This window comes from Drosophila serrata, unplaced genomic scaffold, assembly GCF_035046125.1.
Source record: "Drosophila serrata isolate PLE 108 unplaced genomic scaffold, ASM3504612v1 contig_217, whole genome shotgun sequence".
In the NCBI taxonomy this organism is placed as follows: Eukaryota; Metazoa; Arthropoda; class Insecta; order Diptera; family Drosophilidae; genus Drosophila; species Drosophila serrata.
Genome location: NW_028257115.1, coordinates 679,580 through 707,124, shown reverse-complemented (window position 1 = coordinate 707,124; position 27,545 = coordinate 679,580). Strand labels below are relative to the sequence as shown.

General features: G+C 37.9%; 4 protein-coding genes across 5 annotated transcripts; 2 read left to right on the top strand and 2 right to left on the bottom strand.

The window, feature by feature from the left end:
* The first annotated feature begins 274 nt into the window (after positions 1-274).
* FMRFaR (FMRFamide Receptor) lies at positions 275-11,699 on the top strand. Its single transcript, XM_020954050.2, has 2 exons — positions 275-961; positions 8,349-11,699. The coding sequence occupies exon 2, from the start codon at positions 8,627-8,629 to the stop codon at positions 10,277-10,279; it is 1,653 nt and encodes a 550-aa protein (XP_020809709.2). The 5' UTR covers positions 275-961; positions 8,349-8,626; the 3' UTR covers positions 10,280-11,699.
* Positions 11,700-16,531: 4,832 nt separating this feature from the next.
* Positions 16,532-18,068, bottom strand: LOC110185308 (uncharacterized). 2 transcript variants are annotated; one of them, XM_020954062.2, is made up of 3 exons: positions 17,198-18,068; positions 16,927-17,138; positions 16,549-16,859 (listed from the first exon to the last, which is right to left on the bottom strand). In XM_020954062.2, the coding sequence occupies exons 1-2, from the start codon at positions 17,932-17,934 to the stop codon at positions 16,958-16,960; spliced, it is 918 nt and encodes a 305-aa protein (XP_020809721.2). In that variant the 5' UTR covers positions 17,935-18,068; the 3' UTR covers positions 16,549-16,859; positions 16,927-16,957. The 2 variants fall into 2 exon arrangements, with proteins under 2 accessions (XP_020809720.2, XP_020809721.2); XM_020954061.2 differs by having other exon boundaries at positions 16,532-17,138.
* Positions 18,069-18,355: 287 nt separating this feature from the next.
* Positions 18,356-20,825, bottom strand: LOC110185296 (dynein regulatory complex protein 1 homolog). Its single transcript, XM_020954044.2, has one exon. The coding sequence runs from the start codon at positions 20,695-20,697 to the stop codon at positions 18,457-18,459; it is 2,241 nt and encodes a 746-aa protein (XP_020809703.1). The 5' UTR covers positions 20,698-20,825; the 3' UTR covers positions 18,356-18,456.
* Positions 20,826-21,182: 357 nt separating this feature from the next.
* Positions 21,183-22,783, top strand: aly (always early). Its single transcript, XM_020954080.2, is given in 4 exon segments — positions 21,183-21,535; positions 21,615-21,695; positions 21,751-22,006; positions 22,008-22,783. Coding segments are annotated over 4 exon segments (1,248 nt in total). The 5' UTR covers positions 21,183-21,278; the 3' UTR covers positions 22,662-22,783.
* The last annotated feature ends 4,762 nt before the right edge of the window (positions 22,784-27,545 follow it).

Here is a 27,545-nt window from a genome sequence, read left to right as displayed (position 1 = left end):
TCATTATAGAGTGTATAAAACTTGATTGTTCGCCTTATGGCATTTGTTGGTCTTATAAATAGATGTGAGCAGTGAAAGTGCAACCGAAAAAAAAACAGAGAGGGTGCTGCTGCAGCAACATGCAGCTTGCAGTAACGTTTATGAATGAATTTCCTCAAAAAATACTACTGCTTGCAACATTTCTTTGACGCATGCTCAATGTTAGCGCGCAACATTGTTGCTGCCACATTGTTGATGTTGGGCAACCGGAAAAACTGGCGGAAAATTCGGCGGCACAGTTGGCTGTCAGCGTTCAACGGATTCGAAACGGAATCGAAGAACAGTTTTCCGAATCATCGGCGTCATCGGTCGTTGTCGTTGTGTTTAAAAATATATCACTCATACGCACCGGAGAGCAGCGTTAAGTGAGAGAGCGAAAGCGATAGTGAAAGTGCAATGATATTCACTCCCTAAATAAATAAATAAATAAATAAACACTACGATTTGTTTATAATTAAATCAATTCTATTTAGTAGAGCAGAGTGTTTTCAAATTCTACCCGGAGTACCTATAAATATGTAGAATCAAGTGCCAGCCAGCAGCGCATTAATTTATAAATAAATATATTAAATATATTAGCTGGCCAGTGTGAGTGAGCGTCGATAAAAAGCTCCCCCGAAAAGAAATTTCTTGGGGAAAACGTGAAAACAAATTGGTAAATTATCTCTATATACACACAAGCAGAGAAAATATAAATAAAGGAAAACCCAAAGAAGCCAAAGAACTCGCTGAGAATCGTAGATCATCCGTGTGACATATCCAATATAATTAACCCCATCGAACCGAAGTGAAAATTCCTCCCTTGGCATTGATTGTTGACATTCTCGCATCGCACGTTACACAGAGATATGCAAATGGAAATATGCGAGTCTTTTTAAGGAAAACTCACACGCACACACGAGTTGTAAATTAAATTCCCAAGGTAAGCAAATAAGTCTTAATAAGCCTATTAAAAAAACACCAAAAAAACAAACAAAAAGAGAAACGTGTGTCATAAAAGAACGCGTTTTTGCCTTAAGAAAGCAAAATGTCAAGTGGCTTTTTTTATTAGCATCCTTGGGTGTGGAAATCCTCATGATTTCCATGTCGATAAGCCCCAGCATGTTGAATATTAAAAAGATTAATTTATTGCTGTGGGAAACCTCCCATGTGGCTTTCACTTTCCCTCTCTATCTATCTCTCTCCCTCTCTGTTTTCTTATTTATTGTTCAAGGCGGAAAAAGTGGAGAAAAGTCTGCCTTTGACGGGTCATCCATGAGATGCAATCGGTACAGCAAATTCGATTTTTGCATCCTCAGATTCTGGCTTTTATTATGACATGAGAAATTCCAGAGAAAAATACAATGCAGGGAATGCTATTGTTAAAAAGTAAAGGGGGTTTTCCTTGCAGACAGCACAATATACATATAATGCTGCCACTCATCAAATTCTTAATAATTTGATCACAATGCTATGAGCTTCTTGAAGCATACTCCCTTTTCTGTTATCAATATTCAATATAATGCTGTAAGACTTGACAATCAGTTATTGCATTATTATATATAGGTTACTAACAAAGCTGGAAATGTGGTAACTTAATCAGGAATACTGTTTATTGTTAGAGAATTATATGTTTTCCATTCTCTCACTTTTGAAAAGCGACTAAAATCTTAAGTAGACATATAACAAATTGTTATAATAAGAAATATATAAATATTTAGTGACAATCTTTTGAAGTTTGGCTTTATTTTATTTCATTTTACAAAGGGAAACACAGATGAAAATATTTAATCAATTTTAATTACACTTTCAAAGCCTTTTGTTTTTATTTTTGCCAACTTGAACCTTTCACAATTTTGCTAAAAATTTCTTCACTTCACTCTTGTAATATTCCCTCTTCCCTTTGACTGTACTTACCAAATAAACTGCCAATTTTCCAAGAAAATGAAATATTTCACGTCAGTTGCCGTTGTACTTCTTTCCTAGAATATTGTACCTTGTAATTTAACATCGCTTTCTCTGCAATTTATTAAATATCAAAAATATATACAAACGAAATGTAACAAGAAATTTTAATAAAATAAAATGCTTGAAGCTTTAATTTCTGTGCCAAAAACTACCTTAGGAGTATTTAATTGTTGTCAAAAGCATGTTTATAGGCTCCAAGCATTTACATTTTAATTAAATGCATAAACCTAATAAAAGATAATAAAAATATTAAAGAGAGAGGGGGAGAGGAAGGAAAGTGGTCTACAAATGTGAATTAAAAAGTTTTTGCCCCCGGTTTCCTTGGCCTTGAATAAACACCAAAGAAAAGTGCAAAGTAAATTTCACCAAAACTTTATCCAACTGAGGATATATATATGTACAGGTGCTGCCATTCAAATTTATTCACATGCAAAAATAAATGTGTGTTCTCTTATCCACAAACTGCATATTAATTAACTAAAATTGCAGAACATTCATTTGCATACGAGCCGAGTTTTTCCAGGTACAAAAGGAAAAATTACGCATAGAGAGAGTGGGTGGGGAGCAGGCGGTAGATTTATGTTTGGCCTTGGGTTAAATGCTGCCAGCAAATAGATCTTGAGCCTTTCTCATTCTCCCTTCGCTGCTACTTAATGTCTAAATGATTAAGTATACGTCGCGTGGTACTCTGCAGGCAACAATGCAGCGATTATTTACCCTAAACGCAGCATTTCAGTCTAACAAATAACCACGCGGCCCATTAAATGGAAAAATAAAAGAGATTACACATAAAGGAATTTTATAGGGATTTATGGTATGAGTTTAAACAGTTTTAACTTATTTTAAAGCCATTAATACTTATGGGGAAATCAACAAAACTATCCATAATACTGGGCTACAAAATTATGGTTGATAAAGAGATATACACAGAGATAAAATTTTCTAAATTTATATATATTTCTTTCACCAATAAAAGTATTAATTTAATTTTGTAAATAAATATTTGTAATTTTAATAAATAATATAATGTTGATTCATTCAAACACAGTAAAATTAAACATATTTCTTGCCATAAATATTTAGAAAACTGCTATAAAAGAGATCTAATACCAGAAGAAAACTTTTTTAAACTAGTTTTTATTTATGAATCTATTTTCCTTTAATTTGTAATATATACTAATTATACTAATAACCCCACGTTTTTTCCCACCGTGTAAAAATACGTAACAAAGACGGGCGCGCGTTGGGGCATAAATCAGTTGCTTTACGGAGAGAGCATTCAGCACCTGGCCATTGAGCAATCAAATTGTGCGAATTCCTACAATTAGAGAGGCTGCCTTTTGGTATTCCCTCAACAGGACCTCGGCGCAGGATGCTCATTAAAACCGAAAATTGCAACAGAAATATGCAAATGACAGCGAAGTGCTGGCTGCTGGATTTTTTGGGGAGAAATGAAGAAATTGTTACAAAACCTGGGCTGGACATCCATCCACATTTCACATACCCCAAAACCCTGGTCAGAGGGGGAAAAAGTCGCATTTCTTTATTTTCTGCCGCTTTTCTTTTGGGGTTCCGTCTGCCAGATTGTCGAGAGAGCAAAAGCCTTGAAACTGTCAACTAAAAATAAACCGCAAAGAGCGAGAAAAGTGAACTCTTTCTCTACGAAATATTATAATTATAAAATATTTCTTTTTTTTCTGTTTTCATTTCATGCCGCAAACAAGATTCTTTGACTATTATATGTTTTATTTTGTATTTTTTTTTTTTTTGTGCTATTCCACATGGCTCTCCTAGCTCTTCTATAAAAATTCGCGTGCAGAAAACACTAAATCCAAAGCTAAATGTATTATATACTATATGTAAAACCAAATTCCGTGGGCAGACACATATGGCATCACAATGGAAAAGTGGCCGCTGGCATAAGTTAATATACTTAAGCTGCTTAATTAAATAAATTTGAGGAAGAATGCCAGAAGAATACAGTGAAATATTTATATATATTCTAGCTTGGGTCTTTAATAAAATTGATAGTAGAGAAAATAAATGATTTAAATATTACTTTATGGCAAAATTATGACTATTTATATGAGCAAAAACTAAATGTAAGAATAAGGAATATTAATATTTATTACGTTATACATTTAAAGCAATCAAGTAAGTGTGCCACATCTTTTAATTAAAGCCACATTTCCATTTCCCTTTTAATCAGTGAAAAACCCTGGCCAAAAATTAAGCTTTAAATATAAGGAAAAGTAAAATTTTTGGCACCAAAAATAACCCAACCAAAACGACACACAATCCAGACAATCCGGCGCCCAGTTAGACAAGCAAAACTACGAGTAAAACATGGATTTTCCACACCCTTGGTAATCCAACAAAAACCAGTAAAGGAAAATGGGAAAAACACGATGGCAAAAAAGGATTGCAAGGACAATTCCACATGCAAATTGCTTTCTGAATAATTAAGTCGAATGTCGCTCAGGGAGAATGAAACATTAATTGAAACTATTTGTCGTGAAAGGATCACACAGCTAAGGACGTGACTGTTCTAATTATCCTTCTGGCATTGATTTGGCCATAACACATGGTCGTAAATAACATTCCGTTTAATATCTGTACATTCGTTTTAATTGCTCCAGGCAGTTGAATGTGCAATTAGCTCAACGGTTGGGTACTTTCTGCACTTTATCCATAAAGTGTTTAAGTGTTTTCACCTCCGCATAAAAACGTTTATACCTTTACTGCATGGGCTCTGGATAAAAAACTGCAAACGATTCACTCAAAGTTCACACAACTCATGCTCTTTTTTTCCATCTTTTTGTTAGCAAAAGCTTAAAGATTTTTTTTGTGTTGGTTGAAATGCATGTAGATTTTGGCCAGGCTTTCGGGATTTAAGCCTCGTAATCCAAGCCGTATTTATGGTCAGCCATTCAGAAAGCGGCATAAAGTGGCTTCCCGAAACTTTAGATTGTTTAATGGGTCCGAAAATGGATACAGGTTCTACTCACTCTTAATTATATTTTAATTCTGTTGAAATACAAGCATTTATTTTAGGAAAATATAGGGTATGGGAAAAGGTTTTCCCGGAAAAATAAATGTATTAAAAGGTATGTTATCTTGTAAATGATTAATTCAATTTTGAAATGATTTCTATGGATAACTAAATCAATGATAACTAAAATTTAAATATATTATTGCTTAAAAAAAAATAAATGAAATAAAAAGAAAGTAAATATTATTATTACAAATTATTAAGTAACTCAATTTCCTGTGAAGGTATATATATTTTTATTAAAAGGGCTACAGAGAAAAAGCTTCCCCTATATTGATTAGTTTTATTATTCCTATTGATTATATTTTTAAAATATATTTATAATTTTCCCAATATTTCAAGAAGTATATTCGACAGTCATCTGGGAAATTTTCATGCCCAAACCGTACTTTGATGTTTGATGTTTTTCCAAAGAACATGTGAAACAACAAAAGCCGGCCAAAAGTAACAAAGACCAAAAGGCAGTGAAACCAAAAAGGCCTCTGTGTTTTTCTTCTGTTTTTTTTTTCCTTTTTTAAAGTCTGAACTGGGTGACAAAAAATAGAAAGGAAATGGTGGGGAATTCCGAATTCCGGAATACAGAATACCGGCAAATGCCGCAATAAAGCCAGCTGTGGGGAAAAAATTGCCATCTAGGCTAGGATCCCAGTGTCCTTTCGGCTGGCAAAAAGCAATTTTGGGGCCTGGTCGTGTGGGCGATTTACCAATGTCAGGGGCCGTAAAAAATGGATGTGGGAGGAGCAGGAAGGACGACAACTAAAGCAGGACACGTGCAGGTCATCGGGAGTGGCAAAAAAGGGTCACAAACATTAAAGATAATTGCTGTTATAATTGCCCTGGACAGTTGCTGCCCTCCAGAAGAGAGAGAGCACTTCAATTCTCGCCTCTAATTGAGATAATCGCATTAGGACCTCGAGGTCGAAACAATGGAGCGCACTACACTACGGGTGCTAAAGGACACCTGCAGGACATGGGGACACAAACCGCAAATCGCTGACCACTTAACATGCTAAACCTGCACTGGACATTCTGCGCGGCAGTTAATCAAGTCCTTGGACACTGAACACAGATAACGTCTGCATACATTTTCACAAATATCACGCATACGCAACGTGTGACCCGGCCATGTGTCATCGCTAAGGGGGGAAACCCCTGCCATTTATCTGATTTTCTTTTCGCGCTCAACTGCATTCTGGGGTTAAAGTAGAAACCGCAAACATCACAAACACTCACGATGGCAATTACACAATCATATCATATCAGAAACGACATTTGCGGTTATTTTTTGTTTCACTAACTTGGCTATAAATTACATCAGCAGGTGAAATATATATGTATATATATTTATGAATATATGTATATTGATTTCACTCTGCAATCAGGGCATAAGTCACACATTTGTATTGTAGTTAATCACTGAGAGAAAGTACAATTTAAATTATAAACTATATATTAATTTGAAAGCCAACATTTTACAAACTTTTCTCTTAACAAAAATATATTGTACAAAATTTTGTTATTTGCTTTAATGTAATGCCAATGTGTGGGCATTAAAACAAATATATTTTTACAAGTTAAAATCTAGTTAATATATTAAGTTTCTAAAAATATATATCATTGTCTTCTGATTAGCTATTACTTTAAATATATAATTCATTTAAAAATAGTTCTAGTTAATATACTATCCCCCATTTTGTAACTTATATAAATTAATATTTCAAGTACTTCTTATTAATTTTCCCAGTGCTGTAAGTTACAAATACATTATTTTATCTGCGTATATGTTCCGACTGATTTTCTTGGTCACTTGATGAACTATCGCATATTGGCCTCACTCTCTATTTGGCCCACAAACTCGTGGGAGGTGTGGGTGTGTCCAAGTTATTTTTTTGGCCACTTAAGTCTGATTGATGTGTCAAAAATGTGACATTTAATGCTCAAGGGTTGGGGTTAGGGTGTGAGAATTCGTGACATTTACACGTGGCAACGAAATATTTAGTACAATTCCGGTCGAACCCTTAAATGATTTAGTGCTCACACGTTAGTGGGGCCCACACTTGTTGCCAGACAAATAAAGTGAATTAAATCATTAGAGGATGACAAACACAGGACCTTCATTAAGGGTTAATGGGCAATAGAAATCGGAACTCTCTATTCAGCCAATCCACTTTCAATGGCAATTAGGCGGCAATCCTTTCACAGGACACACAAAATGTTTCCTACTAATTTGCTGTTAGTTTCACGTTTGTATTTATAATGGAGATTACACATTGTGGCTTTATTTGGTGTTAATGTTAACACAGGGTCATATAATATATAGTTAAGATAGAGAGAGTCTGATAGGAAAGTTGATTGTGTGTTGATAACCCTATAATTACTATATGAGCTGAAACAAAGATATATCAAGAGGGAAATAAATTTTAGTTGCTAGGAGAAAATTACTTTAATTTATTATATAATTAAGACATACATATATGATATAAGGGGAGTTTAAGATAAGTTTCTAAGTATTTTAAGGCACTTGAAATATACTTCTACATAAATCATTCAATTTTCTGTAAATTGTAATATTACATTTTAAGCAAAACTTAGATTCCTATTAATCCCTAATTATGTAAAGAGAACATTAATTCAGTTTAAGCTTTTCCTTTGACCAGAAACTCCCTAGAAGTCCTTTTTCTAAACATGCAAATCTCTCCCTCCTTTTTTCTTGGAATAGTGTATTTTCCAAGCCAATTAAATTTCTGAAGGGAAAATTCTAACAAATTGGTCGACAAATTATTTTGAAACGTTATATCCTTGTTCTAATTATAGAACTAATTGTTACAAATTTACCTGCTGGCAGAGGGCATCAATTAAGTTTCCTTTTCGCTCAAACAACTCAAAGAAAATGAAGCTACGGCGCAATTGACACCAAAAATGTATTTATAATGTGAAGAGAATGATAGAAACCAGCTTATTTTGTACATATGTATATCTTATTTATTGTAACACCAACTTCCAAGAATATAGGTTTGTAATTAAGGGAGGAGAGAGATGTGAACTGATTTTGATCGATTCAAGTTACCTTTTTTAATCACACAGTAAATATTCTTAGACCTAATATTCCTTCTTACATAAAATATCAACTTTAGCTGAAACGTTAAATAAAAATACTAATAAAATACCTAAAATGTTTATATACTTTTTAAAACTATATGCCGTAATATATTTTTTTAAAAATATATGTCTTATATTTTCTCCCTGTGCATCCTCCACAAAAGAAACCTTGAACTAAACGACCTTCCATTTTTCATTTCCTATTTTGCAGCTTAAAGTGTCGACGACGCCGGCCAAAAGCCAGGACAAAGGACACACACACACAGTTGGAGAACAGGTGCTTGTGACCTCCTGACCCGTGACCAGAGAGAGAGGGGAGAGACGAAGCGAACCGAGGACCGACAGTAAGCACCGCAGAATTGATGTCCCTGCGAAAGTTTGCCGGCAGCTGCTCAAATGTTATGCCAAGGACTCGACCATTGCGAATAAGGATCCTGCGCGGGGGCGTGAGACCAGGATTGGCCCACTAGATCCCAGCACCCAGCAAGGATGAGTGCAGCCGCAAGGCTGCTGCTCCGCCTGGAGCTACCATCGCCGGGAGTGATGCCACCACCGCCGACGGACTACGATTGGGGTCCCATCAGCGAAAGTGATTTCCTGGCCAGTGCCACGGCCACCGAGGTGGCCACTGTGCGCTATGAACTCCTGCCACAACAGAATCACACGGTACCCGAAGAGCACTTTGTATATAACTACACACATCCTGATTTACTATATCCCCACTACGATGATATGGGTCTGGACATGGATCCCAATTGGACACGAATCTGCGATGATCGATATAATCCCTTGTTGGAGGATAACAAAATAGAGTTCTGGGTATGCGGAGTTATCCTAAATATAGTGAGTGTCCTTGGCATACTCGGGAATATAATCTCCATGATAATCCTGTCGAGGCCACAGATGAGATCGAGTATTAATTATCTATTGATTGGATTGGCCCGCTGCGATACCCTGCTCATTGTGACATCGATGCTGGTGTTTGGTATACCCGCCATATACCCCTATACAGGGTATACATTCTTCTACTACAACAACATATATCCGTTTATAGCGCCAGCGGTATTTCCCATTGGATTAATTGCTCAGACAGCCAGTATATATATGACTTTTACGGTGACTTTGGAGCGATATGTGGCCGTGTGTCATCCTTTAAAGGCGAGAGCTCTCTGTACCTATGGTCGTGCCAAGATATACTTCATCGTTTGTGTATGCTTTGCCGTGGCCTATAATATGATACGATTTTGGGAGGTGGTCACCATAAGCTATACAGATCCGGCCACAAATGTGGTGTTCCATTGTGTGATACCCTCGAAAATGAGAAGATCAGAGGCATATATAAATATATACATACACTGGTGCTACCTGATTGTGAGCTATATAATACCCTTCCTCACGCTGGCCATTCTGAATTGTTTGATATACAGGCAGGTGAAGAGAGCGAATAGGGAGCGTCAGAGATTGTCGAGATCGGAGAGAAGGGAAATTGGTCTGGCCACCATGCTGCTATGTGTGGTGATAGTTTTCTTTATGCTAAACTTTCTGCCTTTAGTACTGAACACCTTGGAGGCATTCTACAGCACAATAGATCACAACATCACCAAGATCTCGAATCTGATGATCACAATAAATAGCAGTGTCAACTTCTTGATCTACATCATCTTTGGGGAGAAATTCAAGCGCATTTTTTTACTCATTTTTTTCAAGCGCCGCCTGAGTCGTGACCAACCGGATCTTATCCATTACGAGAGCTCCATATCGAACAACGGCGATGGAACGCTGAATCATCGCTCTTCCGGCCGCTTTTCGAGGCACGGCACCCAGAGGAGCACCACCACAACATACCTGGTGGCCACCGGCGGCGGTGGAGGCGGACAAGGAGGCGGCCCCGGCAATTGCGGTGGTGGCAGTAATTCCCTTAACAATGTCCGTCTCACCCAGGTCTCGGGTTCACCGGGCTTGGTGAAGATCAAGAGGAACAGAGCACCATCACCGGGACCGGTGGTATATTTTCCTGCCCGCGAAATGCAAAGATCCGCCTCCACAAATGCCAATTCGGCCACCAATAATAATACCTCAATTGGTTATGATTGGACGCTGCCGGATAGCAAGAAGCTGGGACATGTCTCCTCGGGTTTCTGAGGGCAGGGGTTGGCTAGGGGTCAAGCGGAGGCGATGCGGCACTGGGAGGGGTTAGTCTAGTCTATATACTAATGTAAATAATAAAAAAAAAAATACAAGGAGTTCCAGCAAAGGGACTGTGGCCATATTAACCTGTACAGAAGGCATCAACTAAGCGCTCCAAGCGTTGCGTTACTTTGTGATAAGCGTTAAGTGTTTCCTTCCCCTACAAACAATTTCTCTAATACTCCACGATAAAAACACAAACTTTACTCCTTGATATAGCTGTTAAGAAGAAAAACCAAATTCAACTTCTTTAACGATCAAATCAGGCTGAAGACAACTAGTTTATTGAACTGAGATCTAAAGAATGTCTTTACAAAAAAAGAGTTTGAATTGACTTTGTATCAATTTCGCACTAAATTAGTCAGCGAAACTTTTTCGTAAAACCCAATATCGTTTCCACTTTCCACTGGCCTTTTGGGTCAAAAGTTTTATTTATTAGCGTAAACTTTGGCTGGCCTTTAATTAAATATCCTTTACAAAGCATTTCTACGCTGGCTCCCAAACTTGATGAATGATTTTTCCTTTTCTTTTGCTGATTTCCCAGCAACTTTTCAATATCTTCCCACCCGGAAATTGGTTCTTTTTTTTTTGGGTTCGCAAAAGAAGGGAAAGTTTAAAAATAAGAAGGCCGAACAATCTGTCAACTTGTCAGAAAGTTTTTAAAACGCCGCTCAAAGTTCAGTCAGCTCAAAAGTTTGCCAGCATTATTTAGTCCAGCCCTCAACTCAAGTAGCTCAATTTAACAGCCATTGCAGCCAATGATACAAAATAATAGTAATAATAATACCAACAAAGGAAAAAGACATTTTCAGGTGTTCACACAAGAATTATTTGTACTGCTCCTAGTCCCAAAAAAAATAATAATTATAATCCCCGCGCTATTGTGTAAATACTTTTAAGAGTCTTTGTAAATATTTCTAAACTAGCCTGTATGCAAAGCATAAAACGAATCCCAAAGATAATGTAGAGTTCAATTGAGATTACTGAAAGTCCCGGCTTTGGAGATTCTAAATCAATGTTTAATGGTCAGAAGAAAATGTATTAAAATTCAGAAAACGAAGGAAATATAAAAAGATTAAGAAATCCTGAAATAACCGCCTTTAATAATGATTTAAAATATGTTTTAGTTAAATAAATATCTTACAAACTATCTTATTGTTTTAAAACCTCATAAAATAAAATTGAAAACACCAAAAACAAGACCTTTAAATCAATGATTTAGAATCCTAAATGCCTACCAAAGTTAAATAAATAAAATAAATTTAAACTAGATTTAGTATAGCTTTAAAAATGATATAGAAATTAGCAAATACGTAATCGAAAGTAATTAATAAATAAATTCAACGATTGTGCAAATAAATAATGATGATGAGAATTGTGAAATGCTTTTTATTTATACTTATATAGAACATGGTGGGGCCTTGCCTAATGTGCAAATAATTTAGCACATTTCCGGAGCTTGATTTGCATCGATTTTCAGATTTGAATTTTGTTTGTTTTTGCGCCACAACCAATTACCATTACGGGGCCGGACCATAATAGCCAAAGTTTACTAGCCAGACGCAGTTTGGAAAATGATAACGAGCACTTAACTTGGCCACTTGCAATTCAATTTGGGGAAAACCTCTATCCCTTGGTCCGGGTCCTGTCGGATAATTGCCAACGCAGTGTCAGGCCGATGCTTGAAATCTCGGTTGAGGGAAATCTAAGCCGTATTTTCATCGAGTGCACTGGGAAAACTAGGGTCTTAATAAGCTAGAAATAAATTTATAAAAATTTGTTATTTTATTCTATAAGGTTTTTATTGTAGATTAAACTGAAAGCTATTCATATTTTAATTATTATTCTTTTAAGACGGGATATTCTCTGATTTTCTTATTTTTAAAAATTCCACAACGCAGTATTTAAAGCTTTAAACCTTACCTGGTCCCTTGGCTAATTTGTAAAGTACATAAAATAATTTTTGTAGTGTGCCTGTGTGGGTGGGAGCAAGGTCCTTGCGCATTTGCGTATCTTATGCTAAGCACGTTGGCAGGATGTCGACTTTAGTCAAGACAGTCGAGAAGCCGGTAATAATGCCCGGGACCCACAAAGGAATTTAAATAATAATAACCATAACAATAAGATACAAACACACACGGGGAGAGAGAGTGTGTGCGTGTGGGGTTGCTTAAAGGTTTTGGGAAAGGCAGCCCCAAGGAGGTGCCAGGACACTCTCGTCCAGGTGGCAACCTGCCGAAGTGAATTACCGTCCGCACGTGAGCCCTAACCTAATAATGTGGATATACAGATTTCAGATAGCTGCAAATAATTGGAACAAAGAGGGAGCCAAACCAAAAGCAACAACCCATTAAAACTGGAATATTATTGCGTGTTTCCTGAAACTGTGACGCACACACAAAATTGTGTATTTGTGTGGGAGTAATGTTAAAATACATATATTATTTAAATGAAAACAAACCAGGCATTGCTAATTGGAAAAAATAGCCAGCTATCGAGCGAATATATTAATATACTCAATGGGAAGTAATTATCTTAAAGCTACAATTTGTTAAAGAATAATTAGAATAATTATTTTGTAATTTAAAAGAGAAAATTTGGAAAAAAATTGAGAATTTTTATATTTTAAACTGAGTATGCAGATTTGTTTACCTAGTAAAAACTAGCACAGAACAGCTTTCCGAATTGAATTTCATGCATTTTTCGCTGAGTTATGAGTTTTTTATAAATTGATTTGTCGCAAAATTTTTCGTATTAAAAAATACCAATAAAATCCATACCAATTATATCGTTTTTTTGTTTGAATTTATCTAGAAAATAATTCTGCATTACAAAATACTATATTTAAATACAATAATGAATAACAGAACATTAGCATACATAGGGAAAAGATAATACATTTCTAATCAATACAAGAGTATTAATATTTGGACTTCGAAATGACTGTTCCCATTTATTTTTTATACCCAAAACAGGGATTCTCATTTCAGTCAGAAGCTTAAAACACATCGAAGGAGTCATTTCCGACCCTATAAACCATATATATTCTTGATCAGCACAAAAACTGCGTCGATCTAGATGACTCCGGAAAAAAACTAAAAATTTTGAAAATGTTGCCAATTTTACACAAGAAAAAATAATAAAACTAGCACAGAACAGCTTTCCGAATTAAAATTAATGTATTTTTGGCATAGTTATGAGTTTTAAAAAAACGAAATTGTGCGAAAAATTTTATGAGGGGTTACATCGACCTATTAAAAACTAACATTAGAAGGCTTTCCGATTTGAAATTAAGGAATTTTTGGCATTTTACAGTTTACAAATCCAATTTCCTTATCTCATTTTAAACTTTATTATTTGTTATGTATTTATAAATTATTTATTGTTTACATTTCCATAATATAATCATAGCAATGACTTCGTTACAAATCTATTTTATTGTGTATTATAAATATTTAAATGAATCTCTCAAAGAACTTGAGAGATTAAATCACACTTTCCCCCCTGAACACAGGTAAGCACATAATTAGAGGTAGACATATCAGAGTTGCCTGGCCAACCTCATGAAATACTTTAATGCCTTCGGCTCAGCGATTTGAATCTCCTGTTGAGGAGGTGCCGAAAAACAAAAGCTAAGGACCTGGGCTGGGTGGGAAAGGACACTCTATTGTTCCGACAAAGAAGTGTCGGCAGGCCGGGTGATAATAAATCAGCAACGGATAATGTCAACAGCAAGGAATATCGTCGACATTGGGTAAATATTTTACTGATGACTTTTTTGGTGTCACCGTCCCAACAGTTTGATGCGTTTTTGATGCCTCAAGGATTATCGTTATTCTCTGGTTGCCTTCAAGTGTTGATGGTCCTTGGATTGCGAGTTCCTGACAAATGACAGGAGTTTTTTCTGGCGGCATCGATGACAAACTGGCGACCCTGTCATGCTATTTTGCTAATTAATTAGACGCCTTTGTCCGCAGCATCATCGAATCTATGTGTAGCGTCAAAAATTTAATTAATGTTGGCCATGTGATTCGCCGGAATTCACCAAGTTCCAAAAAGTTTTCTCCGCTCCGCAGGACAATGGCAAACAATGCCAAACAGTGTGCCGCGTAACAAGGAGCACTTGTTCTCCATTTAATACACAACTAAATTCCCCAGGCCCTACTTTATCCTGGCAATGACAATGACAATGACGAAGGGAGCCGAGGGCAACTCCTGACAGCAATCCACACCCGAGATCTGCAAGGGGAACAACACACAGGACCAAGTGAACCCAACCACGGAAATTTCAAGCTCATTTCTAGCATTTTTTTTCACTTCCGCTCTAGCACTTTTCCTTAGACTGAGAGAAAAGTGGTGAAATTATATAAATTTAATTAATATTAAATTCTTATAAAATAACTTAAATGTTAGTTGGTTAATTTTTGTTTGTTTCGCAATTATTTCTACAGAAAAAAGAGCAGTATTTTTAGGGTTAATGGTATCTCTTTTAATCTAAGAAAATATATTTTAAATAATTTAAATTGGTGTCCAATTTCTAAAATAAATAATAATAATAATAATAATACCATTTTGAATAACAAATATATCTATCTAGCTCTTTATTAAATACTTCTTGATAAAGGAACAAAATAGTTTACCTAACTTACAGCAAAAGAAATAACTTCTTCAAACAGACCAAAAACAAAGACATTTTTTGTTTTAAAATTGATAAATTAATATTAAAGTTATACACATTTTTTTGCTAAGCATTTTGTATGTAACCCAACCCCTCGTTCACTCGCATAATTAGTTTTGAACGCCGCGTAATTTCAGGACAACGCAATCTCATCCCCACACAGGATAGTTGACAATTGAAAGGGCAGATGCCGCAAACAGACAACAAATACAGCTTCCTGTAAACAAGGCTCAGCATTTCACATCCTCAATAAAAGAAAGTAAGCCACAAAAAATAACAATCGAATATAAATTGCAGATTTAATAAATGTGAATATGCCGATATTGTTAAAGCTGTACCATAAAACATACTTAACAAATAAACAAATTTAAACTTGACATTCATTTAATAAGATTTATTATTCATACCAGCAAAAGTAGGGATATAAACCTATTATAAAATAACCATTAATTTAAAATTTAAAGGAATCTTTTCCCCTTTCTTTTAAACGTTCAGTCAAGGTTTCTAGAAGCGTCTTTTAAACTCCGATACTTAACTTTTATGGCTCATTTTACTGCAGTCCTAATGGACCGGCAAAGTAACCGAAAATCGTAATATATAAATAAAATACAGGCTCCCCGCAACCCAGCATTAAATACTAGAAAAACAGAGTGTGGAAATTATCAAATGGAACAACTGAAAAAATATATAATAGGAAATAAAAAAAAAAAAACACACATTATTTTCCCATTGACTCTCAAAGGACATCTGAAAACACAAAACAAACACAAATAGACGAATATAAATAGACAATATTTACAAATTGTGACATTCAATAACTTTGGTACATGTTGAACTGACACCTATTGCGACCCCGACGGACGCAGGACACGGGCAAAAGAAAAAAAAAAAACAAAAAAGGAAAACAGCTTGCGAAAACAGAAACACACTTGGTGACGCCGCTAAGTATGCCACACGTTTTGTGGCCCATCTTTTTTTTATGCCTCTCAACAAATGTCTGGCGGCGGAAAAACCGTTTTAAACACATCAGAGGCGTGTCCATGGCAGCCATTCGAAATGCCTGTTTTTGGAAAAACTGCACTGGGGGAAATTATTTGTAAAAGGGTTTCTCTTTAGCTCTAAATAATAATATTTTATTCATTAAAATTTGATTGATAACACTCTTACTCTCCCCTATTTCTTAATGGTTTTAACAATAGGCTACAAAGTATATTGTTTTACAGCTCAGTTAAAATTAAGAAAATCAATTAATATGAATTATATTTATATGATTTTATTGTTTTTGGAATGAAAATATTATTATAATTATTATTTTTATAAACAGGGCCTTAAACGTCTATTGCTGTCCTTTAAAAATCACCACCGGTTTAAGTAATAACTTACAGCTCTTAAAGTATTGTTTGTTATATATATTCTTTTTGAAAAAAAAAATCTTTGTAAATGTTTGTTAATGACTAGTAAAAATCTATTGGAAGTATCCAAATTTACTTAGACCAAAAGCAACCACAAAATTTAACCACTCAATTATAAAATATTGTTGCCTCTCTCTTATTAAACTCTGCCCTAAAGATTTTATTAAACAAATTAAGCAAAAACCAATCAATATTAAATTTATGCTATCAAGATTAGATATAAGTTTCTTATATTTATATTTTTTCCAGTGCTGGCGGACCAAAAGCAGCCGTCCCAAGCCACATCCGTTGGTCATGGTTGCCGCTGATGGCGATGAAGTGTCGAGTCCACGGCGGCCACCCGCCTCTGACATTTGCTGTGGGAGGGAACTGGACTGCAAGTGTTCGACATTTGACAAGGGAACGAAACCCGACAATGCCACCAGATTTCTGTTTGTGGCTGACACTGGAAAGCAGGCCGCTTTTGTGTTATTGATTTTATGCAGGAATCGAGGAGGCAAATGCTAATTTACAATTTGTATGAGGCCACAGGCTGTTGTGGCACTATCGCAGAAACTCCAGCAAGTGGCCAAAACTGGGCAGATATGTATCCGGCACTCGGTCCATCTTTTGAGGGTCATTCTCGTCAATGATCTTGGCCACATCCTTCCGGCTATTGACCCCAGTGCCCACAAAGAGAGATTGAAAGCCACAGTTCTTGGCGAACAGAATGTCCGTTTGGAGTCTAGTTGGAAAGGATTAAATGGTAATAACTGCTTGATTAAGCTAGGTACAGATACTCACGTATCGCCCACCATTAAAGTACTCTTCGGCTCAATGAGACCCTTCAGCTTGTCCACCATCCAGGGATTGGGTTTCCCCATCACCAGAGGCATTCGTCCTGTAAAAGTCTTAATAGCTGCCACCATGGCACCAGCTCCAACCATCACTCGGTTTTCGCAGATGGGATAGGCAGCATCCAAGCAGGTGCCCAGAAAGATCACCTTGGGATTCTGTAGATATGAGCCAGCACGCACCACCTTTGCCATGTTAAAGCATTCATCTCGACCCACCACAACCGCACCCACATCGGGATCCAACTTTAAATTCTTGACAAACTCCTGCATCGGTCTTTTCAACTTCTCATCCTCTTTAAAGCAGCAAAGACCCGCGTTCTCCAGCTCGTATTGAATCCCATACTCCCCCATGAAGAACACCTTCTTCTGGAACTTTTTGGCGGACAGAAAATGGGCACACGAGTATGCCGAGGTCAGGATACGATCTTTATCTACTTTCATGCCAAAATTAGAGGCCTTTTTGTGAAAATCCGCCGTTGAGATTGCCGCATTATTGGTCACAATGAATATATTTCGACCAGAATTGCCCAGTTCGTTGAAGATATCCACAGCGCCCTCAATGGATTTGTCCAAGTGCCAAAGTACTCCGTCAGCATCACAGATCACCGATTTTATGGAATCTAGCCACAAGCGGACCTTGTCCTTTGGCAGTTTGGTGAGATCAGTGAAACTTTGCTTGAACATCTCTCTAGGAATATGGAACTCTGATTTCTAGATCTAGATTTCTAGATCTAGATCTAGATTTCTAAAAAACTTGTAACGAAAATTTGGCTTAAGGATGAATGGAAGCTAGACCGAAGTTTAGGAGTTGATTTGGGATTAAGATTAAGATTAAGTTCTGGGAGAAGAATACGAAAAAGAAGTAAACCAAAGGTTTGTCTTAAAAGCGTATTAAAACTGGATAAAAATCATCCATCAAGATTGCCTTAAAGACCGCTTTAAGGACCTCTTTAAAGATCGTCCGAAAGACCGTTTTAAGAACAAATTAAGCAGCGGCTATTTAGCAGTCATAGGAGACAACAAAAGCTAGAGGTATACATCGCTTCACATTCTTTAAACTAATAACCATCTTAATAATATAATAATTAAATAAATAACAAATAAATTAACCATTTAAACATAAAATTATAATTTCCAATAACCCTAGACTAAGCCACAAATACAATTTTACATTTACAGAATCAACTAGAGCATTATTTCATATAGTTAAACAGTAAACTTCTGAAGCAAATGACGCAGCTCCTCATTCTGGCGCCGCAGGAAGACAACCTCCTTATCATACTGTACTCGCGATTTAAGCACTTCCACATAATGATTCAAGCCATGCTCCAAAGTCTTCCACAACTTGCATTTGGCAGGCGGAAAACAGGCTGCAAACTGGCGCCAAAAATCACGAATCTCGCTGTCTGAGATCTTTATGAGATTCACCGCATGCATGTTGGTGCCAGGCACATGCTCATACATTTGCTTATGCATCTTGGAGGTGAACAAATTCATGGCATGCAGACAGAGAGCAGGTTCCATGACCAGATAGTGATTGTTGCACTTCTTGGCCATCTCCTCGCGTTTGTTTAGAAGCTTCTCTGGTATCTCCGATGAATAAGATTTATTCTCAGGTTGGCTGCTCAATAGCTTATGGGGCTTGGTGTCCTTCATAAACACCTCCGCACATTTCCTTGGACTTAATCCCTGTGGCTGGCAGTTGGGACAGTAAGTGAAGGGCATAAATACTTTAGTCAGCTCCTTGACATCCCGTAAATGTCGAATACGTAGTGCGGCAAATATATTATCTATGCGAACCAGGCACTTGTCTTCCTCGGAGTAGGGCTCCAGGATCTTTAGCAGGCGCTCCTCAATGAGAAAGCCACCACGATCGGATAGCTTTCGCATCAGATTACGCATCAGACGCAGTGAATCTGGTGGAAGATCCCTAATATCTGGACGTTGTTTGCCAGCACCAGAGGCTCCCTTTACCACTCGATTCTTGGGCACCCGCCCAATACGCATATCAAATTTCTCCAGGATACTCCGCTTCTTCTTGGGCTTGTTAATGTTCGGTATTGGGGGAACGGGACAAGTCCAGGGCAAGAACAATTGCTGCTCATGGATAATACGATCAATGTGATAGACACGTTCCACCAAAACATTCAGCTCCAAATAGTTAATCTCCCAAATGCTATCGAACTTATCGCGATTGTTAATCCGCGCCTGCAGAGCCTTCGATTCCATGTCGTTGATGTGGGCATGAAGCTTGTAGATTTCCGTGGAAAGCTTCGATATATTCCTCTGCCCGCTCTCGATGAGATTCTTATGAGCTTGCCTGGTCCGGGCTATGGTCTCGTGGAGACGGGCCACCCGTCGCTTTTGCTGGTTATTGATCACCACATTCTCCTCGTTTCGCTTCTGCATCACCTGGTAGTTATAGTCCATTTTCTCGGAATTCATTAAGGCATAGTCCCGTGTCCTTCGCAGCTCCAGTTCCAGACGCTCGCACTCCTTTTGCAGTCGAATGCGAGTGCTCTTGGTTAACTCCTCCTGGGTCTCATTAATGTGATGTGTCTGAGCGGCATAGAATTGCTCGCGGGTCCGCACCAAGTTTGCCTTCTCCTCCAAGTTTGTATTCATGGCATCAAAATAGGAGCGCCACTTTTCCACCGCTCCGATGGCAAAGATCTCGCGCTCTTGTTCGATGGTATGACTCAGCATCTCCAGATGTTGTTTGTAGGCCAACTTAAGGGTCTCCACCTGATGCTCCACTCGCTCCACCAGACAGGCTAGATCCTGGGCCTGAGCCTGTCGATCCAACTCATACTTGGCATTCATACGATCCACCTCCTTCTGGCAAGTAGCAATCATTTCATCCTTGCGATCCATGATCTCGGAGAGGCGACGCTTCTGCTCCTCGATCTGATCCCACAGCACCATTGGTTCAGTGAACTCCTCCAACTCCGTCCAACGCGCCTTGATGTCACTGAAGCGAGCCAGAGTCTCTACGGTCTCACGTTGCAACTTGACCTGCACCTGGTTCCTTTGAGTCGCCTCGAACATCCGGCGATTGAGTTCACGCCGCTCGTTGGCCACCCGAACATTGGTCACCAACTCGTTGCCGAAGCGGATCAACTCCTCCAATCGCTCACTGGACATCTCCAACTGCTGGTCAATGGGTGACTTCTGGGCTTTGCATCTCTCCGCCACACCCTTGGGTGCTTCTCGGAACTGCTGACGCACTTGGGTGATAATATCCAGACTGCGATCATCCAGTCTTCGCACAGTCTTGTCACAATGCTCGTTGTAGATTAAACCCTCGACACGCTCATCGAAGGACTCCCAGCTTTCGACTGGTCCAATGGGCTCCAGATCTGCGAAATCATCCTCCTCCTCCTCTAGGCTGCCATCGGTGAGGAGTCCGCCCTCAGGATGCTCGTCGTCGTCCTCGTTGTCATCCATGTTGGGAGTTGATAGATATTTTTGTAGGAATATAAATGCAGGATCAACAAATGCTGCGATGAGTTGGTGAATCGGTTGAGGAGTGGACTTAATCTGTGTTTGATTGAAGGATCACAGGTTGCTTTGATTGCAGTTTTATCTTTTAAAAAGTCTTGCTTAATAATATTTAAATGCGATTTATACGATTTTGATTATATAAATTCTACCAAAATATTATACTAGAGGACAAAAATGGAAGCAGATTTGACAATTCGGGAAATTGCTGATACATCCAATTTATGAATTCTTGGCCATACCACGAGGGGTATTAAACGTTCGGTAGCTCATAAGCACCAGTTTAGGGCCAGATTCAAGTTAAATTCGTATTGGAATATTGTCTTATCTTTACAAATTATTTTACAAAGCAATACAAGCCAGACTGACCAATAATAAAAAAATAAATAAAAGTGTGACCATGATAGAATTGTTGTGACTAAATAAGGTATTTTTTAGAAAAGCAAACCTGTTCACTATTAAGCAAATGTGCAAGTCACGTGACAACTGTCAAAGAAAGCTGCCAAGAAATTATTTCAAGACGTAAAATGGAAAACGAAATGAATTCAACTCCTCCTCCTCTTGCAAACGTTGGATTGCACAGCAATCGTAGTGTAACTGAGATACGTAATCGTCGTTTCAAGGCGCCCAAAAAGCTGGTGACCTATTCCACAGAAGATGAGTTGTTTGTGCCGCGTCCACAGTTTAAAAAGAACCTCAAAGCTAATAAGGAAGTAAAGAAAGGAGACGAAGAGATGATGACCAATAACCTGGAGGGACCGAACTCCACATCCCTTACACCAAGGTTTGCCATCTATAAATGAATAATACAAAAATGTTTTAATTTATAACCTAACCTAATATATAACCTAACCTAATTTTAGAAAAACAAACCTAGCCGAGGAGCAGAAAATGGAGGTGGAAGACGGTGAGAACTTGGTGTCCAATGATCCCATTGATCCGAGGTTTGTAGTCCTTGAATAATTAAAAAAATGAATAATAATAATAATAAATACTTAGTTCATCCCAATTTGGCAGACTAAGGAACCTCCTGAAGGCGAACTCGGCGAAGAGGTGGCTATTGTGCGAGTTCGGTGACTTCGAGGACTCGTCGTCCAAGCTGGATTACGACTTGGGTAGCTTCATGGAGGAGTACTATCCACAGTTGAAGACTCGCTACTTGCCCCGCCGTGGATGGCAGCTGATCCGCCGCAGTTTGGGCAAAGCTCGGCGCTTTTCGTCGGCCTTTATCGAAAGGGAACTTAAGGAAATGAGGGTTTCCCCCATCTGTGGAGCCGGAGCAATACAATGCTAATTTTGTTCACAGCAACAAGCTACTGGAGTCCATTGTGTCGGTGAAGAAACTATTGGCCCTCAAGAAGAAGACTCTGTTGGAGATTGCCCTCAAGAATGAAGAGATTGCGGCTATCGAGGACTCCAGAACCTGGAGCACTTCCTATCAACGCGATACCAAGGCAATGTTTCAACGTTGCCTTTCAACCCTTTATCGTGTGAATGAAGATATTGTGGCACCGATGACTGTTCTTCACGAACACTTGTTGCAATGCCGCAATCAGGACATGGAGACGGAAACAAGTGTTCCCACCGCCATCGAGATCTACATCAAATGTTTCAACAAGGCCGATTTGGATCTTCAGGTAGCTCTGAGGAATAAATCCGTTACATCTTTCGACCGAGATTTGGTTCACGCTCTTCAAACCATTCTATATGTCACCGGTGAACTGGGAGGCCCGAACAGTGCCGAATTACTGGGCATCCTGGACAAACTCTTCTCGGATTTATTGGAAAGTCTTCCTCCGGATTTGTGTGCCCAACTTAAGCAGACGATGGAAGTATTGGAACCTTGCCGCAAACGTATAAATGAATTTTTCAAGATTGTTCCAAAGGAGGAACCAAAGGAGGATATCTAAAAGGATATCAGTCGCTTCGCACTGAGCTTGAGCCTATGGATATAGCTTTTAATTACCTGGAAATTAGTCTTGAAATATGTATGTTATTCAAATAAAAAACTCAATTAACTTTCGAATTGAAATGCATTGTGTTCACCTTGAACTGAAGTCCCAGAATAGCACAAAAAACCACCGCATTGTGTCCATGGGCTTGGAACTAGATTAGTTTCCAGCACTTTTGGCTGTGGCCTGTCCGAATCAATTGAAACTTTTTGGTCCGCGTCTCTGAAACAACTCAGATTTGGTGGCAGGTTCCAGGGAGGCATCCCTAAGAGCGCGTGGCAATGTCATCGGCGACGCATTTAATTCACTAAACTTTGCACATTTGTTATTTGGCCAAAAGGAGAGACAAGGCAAGGCAAGGACCAAGTTGCGGTTCGGTGGCGTGGCAAACGTCGCGGACAACTTTTAATTGTGCGCAATGAGTGAAGGTCAAGTCAAGCGGCGAATACCGTTAGAGTTTTCCACCATTGACCACCCCTCAGTGCCCCTAGTGAGAATTTTCCCCATTTTCTGTGCCTGCAGACTGAGTTTTTCCCCAACCTCCCTGGGGAGCCACTTCTCTCGTTTGGGGACAAATTTTCGACCTGTCATTGGGAGACAGATAGAAAAAATATTCCCCCTATTTGCAAAGGATTTTAATTAGACAAAAATATCAGTATTTAAGCAGAAATCCCTTAATTTGAAGCGTAAAAATTATAAATATATATATTCAAATATATTTTTATAATTTTCATATATTTCTTACAATTTAAAATATAATTTTCAGTGCATTTTTCCCACTTTGGGGCTGTCAGCTGTCTTGGGCCCATTGCGCCAATTAAAATGGCATTCGGCTTTATTGTTGACAACGCCTTGTCGCCTTTGGAAGAGCACCAGGCCTCCAAATCCGACACTTGAAATAGCTGAATCCTGATGGTAAGGCCAGAAAACCAGGACCAGATTCCGCCGCACCTTGACATAAATTCATTAAATCTCCCCTCCCGGCAGTTTAACGGATTTCTCTCGAGTTCTATGAGGAAGCCCGGCGGTCAAGAGGAATCCTCTTGTTTCCACTTCTCCTCGCAGGACTTGCCGACTTTAAAAAAGCAACGCAAATTGGCAAAAAAAAAGGAGCTGAATTTGTTGCGGAGTTGCCCGCGGGGGAGAATCAAAAGCTAACGAGCGAGTTTTCAGCAATTTCCCACCCGACCAATGGACAAAAGGAAAATTTTCACTCGCAAAGCCGGAAGTTTTATGAATGTAGTTAAATATTTGCACAAAAATGGATTCATTATTTAATATTTTAAAGTCAATAGCAATGAAATGTGTGTATTTGTTTAAGTGAGAAAATTAAGCAATTATCCTGAAAGAGAATTTAGTTTTAAACTGAAACTATGAGGTCTTCCTAGTCATGATTTAAAGGTGCCTTACATAGACGTTCTGTAACTCTACTTTGTTGACTTTTAAAATATTCCAAGTTGTTTTGGAACTACAATTTTCCGACCATTTCTAAACCAATTTTCGGTTAATTACTATGCAAAATACCTGAGAAAAAAAAAACCCCTTTGAAATGTTGACCGCCTGGGCCAAATTGGTTTTACAAAAATGTTTATGCTTTTCCGCTTTTACCTGGGCAAGAGTTTTTGGAACAGGTGGGTAAAGTGGGCGATGCCTAAAGAGTGTACTCAATTTGCTCAAGTGGAAAACGCTTTGGGATTTTCCTACATTTGCCTAGGTCTCAATTTATTCGAGTATCGGGCTTAAATGTACATTGATGAATGCACTTTGCAGAGGGAAAACTCTGTGGGGAAAGGCAACAAAACGAAATTCCAATCGCCAGACATCGAGAGCAACAGTAAAAAATGAAATTTCAAGCGAAAAGTTTACTCAACTTTTCCTCACTTCTACTTAAACCAAAAAAAAAGAAAGAAAAGAAAAGCGAAAACCGAACCGAACCGAGGGCAAGACCGAAGTCTGAAACTTTTTTATTAAGTTTACAAGGCCAAGTTAATTTCCCGGACCCTGGGGCCTTTGCCTGTTTTCCCTAATTAATACCACGAGACGAGAAATAAAAAAAAAACAAAACAGAGATATATATATAATAAAAACAAATCCACTTGATTTATATGCTAATCAAGGCCACTGCGGCGACTAACACTTTAGGCCATCGACAGTTGTTTAAATGAAATTAAAGTTTGTTCTTTCGTCTGCTGAAAAGTCCAGGAAGACACTCACTGAAAGGACTTTCAGGAGCAAGTTTAAATTATACGCTATCACCAAATAAATCATTCGAAGATAGCATCATCAGCTGGGTCACAAGGCGCAATTATTTGCCGAGAATGGATTGCCCCAGCCTGCTGTAACTGCCATTTCTATCGGCCTTCAGGGAAGGGTCAGTTTATTCGAGAACTCAACTGTATATTACCCTGTAAAAATACTAAAGAATTTATAATATAATAGCATCTTTTAACCCTACTTAAATTACTTAATGATTCTTTGCAAAGCCAAACTAAGATACTTTTTAAAATTAAAGTGACATAATTGTTAATTTACTTTTGTAGTATTCTTTCTAAAGTTATAGAGAATTATATATACCTACAAATTTTGTCTTTAAATGTATTTAATATTTTTAAATACCTTTACAACTCAGAGAGGCTATATACCCCTCTAGAAACCCTCGATTTCGAACCCATTATAATCTCTCCTGAGTGGTGACTGATGGACAGGCTGTTCGTCTCGAAAGCCTTCTTGTTGCATTTCACCGGCTTACCAATGCTTAGCACAATTGAAAAGTTTTGCTGTTTTACAAATAAGAACCAGGACTGGAAAAACCAGAGGGGAAATGAAAAATATAAGGCACATGCCGTTGCCAGGGGAGATTTCCATAAATGTGACAGACAATTATGTGCTCGTGCCTTTGAGTAGTTTAACCATTCACAGTGTATCAGTCTTCTCAGTCAGTCCATTCTCAGTTTCTATTCAAGGATTGAAATACGAAGCAGGATTCTTTTTTGCAGGCATGCAATGTGAAAGGCGGAAATATATGTGTCTGATGTCAGGGAAAAGATACTGCATATGCTTCAGCATGTCCTTAATTTTATTTTTCATTGCATTTGGAATTTACCATTGCAAAGAAGCTTCAAAATGGTGTGGAATCTAATGATTTTAATGGTTTAAAGTTTAGTAATAAGCAAATCAAGCTTTATATAATTGTATTATATACAATGTTTAATAATATTAATATTCTCCTAATTTTCCTTACCTATTCCCCTCTCTTTAGCCTCGTTTTCCATACATTTTTAATAGTATTAACTGCAGTTCTTCATTTAAAATCGAAACCCAAACTAAATGGCTAATCTTTTCACCTTATTCAGCTGCACAATATGTTAATGCCAAAGCTTTGGTGGCTTTCTGGTCGATATTGACCATGGCCCTGGGTCACGCTGCGTATGAGCAATGTCAAAGCCATAAGCGAAGCCTTGGGGCCTGTGGGGGCAATAAAGGACCATTGGCTTTGATTTCACAGTGCGTACATTAAACCAAATTACAACACATTATAATTTGTGTCAAAATCGTCCCTCGAAAATTCATTTGAGAGATTCAAGATTTGACAGTCGAGGCAAACATGAAAATGTACAACGAGATGGAAAGCAATGAGAGAGCTGGTAGCTCGAGGCCAAAAGCATTTGGTAGTTGAATAAATAAGGACGACGAGAGATTGTGAAACCATCGACAAGGCCATCCAAATGTCCAGGATGAAATATTTGTCCAGTGCTTAAATTTTGTGTCTTACTAAGCAAAATTAAATGCCATTTTAGCAAAGATTTTGTTTGGGAAACAAAATAAACACAAAGTGGTTTTTGATATTATGAATTAATTATGTGTGTTGCGGTTAGGAAATTGAAATGTTATAATATTTTATGAAGTAAATATGAGTTTTTGATTTATTAATTTATTTTTTGAAATGATTTAAATCAAATTAAAATAGTTATTTGCACATTTCTTTCATGTTTTCTTTTAGTTGTTTCAGTAATATTTTTTTTAAATAAAACTTATAGCTCTAGTAGCTATATTTTGCTGACATTTCCTGCACCAATTACCAATGGCAACATGTGTGTCACAACCCATTGGCTTGCCACAAAAAAAAAAACTGAAAAGAAAAATCTTTGACTGAAAAGCCTGCTGCTGCATTGATGCCTTCTAATTGCTCTTCGGTTTTTTTGCTGTGGGTTTGCTATGTGAAAGCCCAGATTCCTGGCACACATGCACACACATACACTACATTCATGTGGAAAAGTTGAGAGAAAATCCCAGGCCAGGTTCAATGTAAAATATTTTCACATATCGATTCGCACAGCTCAACGCTCAAAAATAAATAGTCGGACATATTTCAGGCATAATTAAGGCTGCGGCTCTCACATAACACGCAACGTCAATCATTGTAATTTATAAGGCAAGCGAAAAGCGTAACCAAAACTTAAGCCATTATTTCCGCTTATTTTATGGAATGAAAGCCGCCGGCCACCGGCCTGTCCGTTTGTTTTCCCACCCCTCATTTTTCACCATTTTCATCCCAGCACTTTTCCGCCCTTTTCTCCACTGTTTGCAGTTACTTTTGGCGCTCTGGTTTTTTGTGTTTACTTTTGTTGTTATTCTTGCACATTTGCATTTCGTGTCCCGCTGACCGCTGACCCCGACTCCGTTTCTGTTTCCGGTTCACACACGAACTCATGCCACAAAATGTTGCCCATTTCATAAATCATTTGGCACACACATGTGTGGAGTACAAGGGGAAAAACTATTATTACAAATTGTTTAATGAAATTAAAGCTTGTTTTAAAATTTTTAAGGGTTTAGTAAATT